General features: G+C 58.1%; 1 protein-coding gene across 3 annotated transcripts in view; it reads left to right on the forward strand.

Annotated features, from left to right (window-relative positions):
• The window catches only part of RTKN (rhotekin), a 15725-nt gene that overhangs the window by 991 nt on the left and 9225 nt on the right, over window positions 1-5509 (forward strand). The window contains exon 1 of one of the 3 annotated variants that reach the window (XM_006880837.1): window positions 75-184. The exons of 1 other annotated variant lie outside the window; for it this stretch is intronic. Coding sequence is in view for 1 of the 2 variants with exons in the window: in XM_006880836.1 (XP_006880898.1) it covers window positions 850-921 (72 nt within the window). In the remaining variant the exon portion in view is untranslated. Of the gene's footprint in view, window positions 1-74; window positions 185-849; window positions 922-5509 lie in introns of those variants that run through there. One more of the 3 variants, XM_006880836.1, reaches the window with a different exon arrangement.

Here is a 5509-nt window from a genome sequence, read left to right on the forward strand (position 1 = left end):
GCAGGCGGGCCGCCACCCCGGTGACTCCGCGGGCGTGCAGGGGGGCAGGCCACAGCTGGCTGGGACCGGGGCTGGTTTCCTGTCTGGAAGGGAAGGGGCCCTCGGAGGGGAGTGGGGCAGCAGGCAGGCACACCCCTGACTTTCTCCCTCCCTCTCTCCCTCTCCTCCCTTCTGGAAAAGCGAGGTAACTGTGAGTCCCGGGCGGGGCGGGCGGACAGGGCCCCGAGTGGAAACCGGGAGAGTTAAAACCGGGCGGCGGGACTCACTCACTCCTGTGTCCCTTCGCCCTGCAAGTCTTCGCTTCTGTCCCTCTCCCTCCCAATCCACATACTAGGCCAGCGTCCCCTCTCCACGAGCGCCACCCTCCTGCACACCCGTGCGCTCCAGGGACCTGCCCAGGACGGCTCCCTGCCCCCCTGCAGCTGCGCCTGCCCCTCACGCCCTCTGCGCACACAGACACACTGTCCACCACTGGGCTGTGGGCGGGGGCTGAGGAGGGACCAGAGACGGGATGAAAGGGCCTCTTTCTTCCACAGCTGGGAAAACAGCTGCCACCCACGCCAGACTGGACACCCTGTGCCCAGAGCCCCCTCTACAGCTGGCCTGTCCGCTAGGGACCCCGCTGGCCCTCATCTCTTTCCTTTCCTCCCTTGCCTGGCTGCCTGCAGCACGCACTAGGCGAGAAGGTCGTCCCAGCCCTCAGCGGGGTCTCCCTGGAGCAGATAGGGACTCAGGCGGCCTGGGCTTCGGTCAAGACTGAGGGCACAGTGGGAAGAACAGTGGGGCGGCGCAGTGCTTGCCCCCGGCTCTGCAGGGGTCTGCGAGGGAAGGGACACTGGGGGCCCCGAGATGCAGGACCGGCTACGCATCCTGGAGGACCTGAACATGCTATACATTCGGCAGATGGCGCTCAGCCTGCAGGTAACGCCCCAGGACACGCCCCCACAGTCCACTTGCACCCCACGCGGGGCCTGTGCCCTGCGCACCCAGGCTCAGTTCCATTGATGAGAGCGTTGTGTTGAGAGGGAGAGGGTCTCTGTTCTGTTTTCGCAAGTTCCCAGGGTTCTTTTTAGGTATGACAGGAAGAGGGTTAATGGTGAGAGACGTTAGGGGCTAGGATGGAGTCTTGCAAGGTGCCAGCACCTGGAGCCGAAGGTGGCAGAGCTTCCGTGCGCTCCTTTATTCCTGCAGGGGTTTAATTATGGCACACTCACCGTGTGCAAGGAGCTCTGCTAGCCAGTGGGGTAGGGAGCTGCACTGCCATCCCAGAGGCAAGCGGTTCGAATCCACCAGAGCTGCTCTGGAGAAAGAAAACCCGCTAAAGGATCGAGTCCGAGTGGTTCTGACCATGCGTTGTCGGTTGTACACCTTTGAGTTGGGTTTCAGAGGTAGCAGAATTAGGTGGGAGGAAATTGTGGATCTTTCTCCATGGAGCAGTTGGTGGATTCAAACTACAGAGGTTTGGAATAGCAGCCCAGCTCCTTACCTCCAGGCCACCAGGGCTTCCTAAATAACCATGAGCAAAGCTCTATTCTAGACCCAGAGAATGCTTCAGTGGGCAGGACAGGAGCGGCGTTCTAGCGCGGAAGAGTCAACACGTGGAAAAACACACAAAGGAATAATCTCATATAGTGACGGGGTGGGGGTGGGTTGTCATCCAGAGGAGGGCAGTGTTAGTGCTGGAGCTCGGGGAAGGGCTCCCCGAGACTCTTCAAGCCCAGGGCAGAAGGAGGTAAGATGTGAGGGTCACAGGAGGAGCTTTCCAGACAGACGGTGGAGCAGGGGCTTGTGGGAAGGCAAGTGAATATAACCGGGACACAGTAGTAGCTGTGATTGAACGGGTGGACAGGAGTCAGACCGTACAGGACCTTAAGGGCCATGACAAGACACCTGCATTTTACTCTAACTATAACGTTGGCCCTGTTGGAAGGACTGATGGACGTGGAGAATTGGTGTGAGGGGGCACGACCAGGGAGGAGGTCATTATAGGGCCCTGAGGAGCAAACCTGGCTGTGTGGATGGCAGCGCCCGTGGAGAATGGGAGAGCTGGGTGGATTCTATAATGGGTCCATCTCTCAGGTCTTCTGTTGACTTGGACGTGAGGATCGGATCTGGGAAGGGCTCTAAGAGGATTCTGTGGTGTTAATGGGGAGATGGGGGGAAGCTGTGGAAGTTTCTGCCTGGATGATGCAGGGCTCCTTTGAAGAGAGATGCAGGACAGTAAAGTGTAGGGCCTCCCTGCTCTGCGCCCCTCCTCCGAGCTGCCCTCCTTAGCCTCTGTCCACACCACGCAGTGCCGGCCAGGCACTGCTCTCCTCACCAGCCATGGCCTCAGAGCAGGCGTCGCTGTGGCCTCACATGACTGGTTCCGGCTGTGCGCTTCACACATGAGCTGGATAAAGGCAGGACCTCTGTTCTGCCTTGGGGCTGCCCACTGCCTTCTCATTTACAGAGAAGTGCCCGTGGAGCCTGTGGGGCTCTGGCCATGGCTGGCATCCTGTGTCACCTGGCCCAGAGAGTGGCCATTGTTGGTGCTGGCTCACAGGGACCCTGTGTCCACACCAAACACGACTGGTCCAGCCCCATCCTCACAGCCCCCGCGGTACTCAGTCCATTGCTGGTCCGTCTTAGGGAGGGTCTCTCTCCTTCCTGCTGACCCTCCACTTAGTAACAGGTGTCCACCAGGAACCTCCCACAATGTGCTCTACCAAGAGTAGACAGCAGCTGATGTGAGGATACCTTGGGTGTCTCAGACTGTTAGGCACTTGTCTACTGGGTTTGAGCCCATCTTGGAAGAAAGGGTCTGGGATTTACCTCCAAGAAATCACAGCCTGGGAAACGCCATTGAAGGCCGTTCTGTTCCTTCCCGTCCGTGATCTGGAACTGACTTTATAACAACCAGGTTTCTTTAGTTACATGCTACCATTTAATTATTATTATTTTATTAATTTAATTTTATTATATTTTGTGTGTGTGCTGTCAAATCAGATCTGACTGGTACAGGAGGAGATTGCCCCTTCTTCTCCAGCAGAGCACCTGGTGGATTTGAACCGCACACTTCTGTTGCTATTTAATTCTTAATCAGTGAAAGGAAAAGAATGACAGCATGACGTCCCCTAGGTGTGTAGCCCACTTCCGGTGTCCCTACTGCCGAATGGCTCCTGGACGCTTGGACCAAGGCGTGTTTCCTCAGACAGAGCAGGTCCACGCGTTTGAGTGCTTGGATTCGGTGTCTCCCTCTCCCACCATCAATGTACTTTTTCTCCCCAGGCCCCCTGCCCAGCGTGGAGGGACTTGGTGTCCATGGGCTAGTGGTGCTGAGCCCTGTCCACCAGGCTCAGCATGTGTCCAGCACAGGTTTTCAGAGGAAGACACACACATGTTTCAGGAATGGACCAGTGAGGGAGCAAAGAGTACGTTTAAGAAGACAGTTTAAGGAGGCAACTTAAGTTGCCAAAAAAAGGGGGGGAAATGAGAGTGGAGAAAAAGTGGGTTTTAATTATGTACTGAGCTCTGATGGTGAAGTCAGAGGGCTTCGAGCTGATAATTAAAAGGCTGCGTGCACTTTGGCGGTTCAAATCCAACAGCAGCTCAATGTGTGAAAGACGGGCCTTTTCCTCTCATGAGATATACAGCCTCTTAAACACCCACTGGGATCTCTGTGTCACTTCTGAGGAGCACGGGAGTGGAGATGTGGTTAGGTAGGGATTAATTAATTACTCTTACTTATTTAATTTTCATATGAAACATGAGTGAAATGGAAACTTCTCTGGTTTACAAAGTGTTTAAAGGTCAAGTTCTCACAGCCAATCAAGTTCTTAAAGCAGCTCATGAGTTGGTTACCCTCAGTGGGCCCTGTGGGGATGCTGGACAGATGACCGGGTGGTGAGAAGCAGAGAGGAAGTCAGACAGGAGCGTGGGGCAGGCCCAGAGGGCTGTGTCCACCAGCTCCGGCCCCCCTGCCAGCCCCATAGGCCTCCCCCAGGCCACAGGCTGACCCTGACTTTTCTCAGGGAACTCAAGATAGATGCTTTGTGCTTGGGAATGAGGACCAGCATGTCCTGGGGGCTGGAAGGAGGCCACGCACCAGGCTCAAGGCCTGCTCCAGAATGCTGAGGCCCTTGGCCAGACCACTGGGAGCTGGGTTTTTAGGTACCTCTTGGCCCTTACCTCACCCCAAGCTGGTAGTGTACCCAGGTGCTGGTGGTTGCAATTTACCAGGGGAGTGCCAGCTAGGAGGTTCCCACTGGAAGGGTGAGTTCTAGGCGGTAGGGCCATAGGAAAGTGCATTTGGGGCTGGAGGACGCCTTCAGGCCCCCAACTTGCACATCCGTTCTGGACCTGGCAGCTTCTCTGGGCTGGGTCTCATCTGCTTTCTCAGGGGCTCAGGGGTCACCTTGAGGCCACCGCAAATGCCCAGGGACCTCCCCGCCCCCCACCCCGCCGAAGTGAGGGCGGAGCCCACGGTAGGCAGGCCCAGGCCTGCGCTCCTGAGTGTGCCAACACTGCCCCCTGCCCAGGACCCTGGCCATGCGGGTGGCCGCGGGGACCGCCTGCGCCCCGCTGCTGCTGCGCCCTGGCGGCTCTCGCGGCAGTTGGGAGCTGATGTCACCGGGCAGGCGGGCGGGGACGGGTGGCTGTGCGGGGCCGGTCCCTCCGCTCCCGGTGCGCGATGGATGGGGCTGGGGAAGAAGTCGTGAGTGCTGGGCTTGTAGCAAGGCAGTGCCAGGGGCCTGGGTACACCGCTATCCAAGGGTCCAGGGACACCGCTATCCGCTGCGGGGTGCTGGGGTGGGGGGTGGCGGGGAGCGCTCCGGCATAATTTATGCAGAGCCCGCGACCCTCGTGCATAATTTATGCAGACTTAGCCACCCCCACCCATGGGCCAGGCTGCTGTGTCTGGAGGGCTTCCTGGTGGAGGGGACTTCGGGGAAGGCAGGCAGGGAGAGTTGGGGGCGCTGGGCTGATGCGGCTGCAGTGGCCCAGGAGGGGAGCTGCAGGAGGCTGGACAAGGCTGTTGAATTTAGGGTGCTAAGGCTTTGGAAAAGATTGGAGCCACCAGAATGGGGGGAGGTGTAGGGAGAGCTGCCATGAGGGCGGAGACAGGTTGTATTTGGTGGTCTCCTTCTCCCTTCCTCAATCCAGGGCTTCCCCTCACCTGCTTCCAGATCCTGTTTCCAGAACCTTCCACCACCACCCCCCGCATCTCCAGGCTCTGGCTCCAGCCTCCTCCGAAGCCCTCGCTGGTGGTTGAGAAGGGAGCAGGGCTGTTCCCTGCACCCGTGACCTGGCCTTGTGAGGCAGCCAGTGGCCACATCCTTTGGCTCCCAGCTGGGTTCTGAAGGCAGAGACCTGGACCCCATGAGCATGCCCCGCGTCCTGAGGGACATCATTAAAGCATCCATGTGTCCCATATGATGTCTGTCCCATGGGGAAGTCAGGTTTATGGACGTTGGATAAGTTGTCCCAAACTAGAAGAACCCACTCCCCTCCCCTTGCATGTGCGCAC

Source organism: Elephantulus edwardii, unplaced genomic scaffold (assembly GCF_000299155.1).
Source record: "Elephantulus edwardii isolate Elephantulus edwardi_28Jun2011 unplaced genomic scaffold, EleEdw1.0 scaffold00011, whole genome shotgun sequence".
Lineage (NCBI taxonomy): Eukaryota > Metazoa > Chordata > Mammalia > Macroscelidea > Macroscelididae > Elephantulus > Elephantulus edwardii.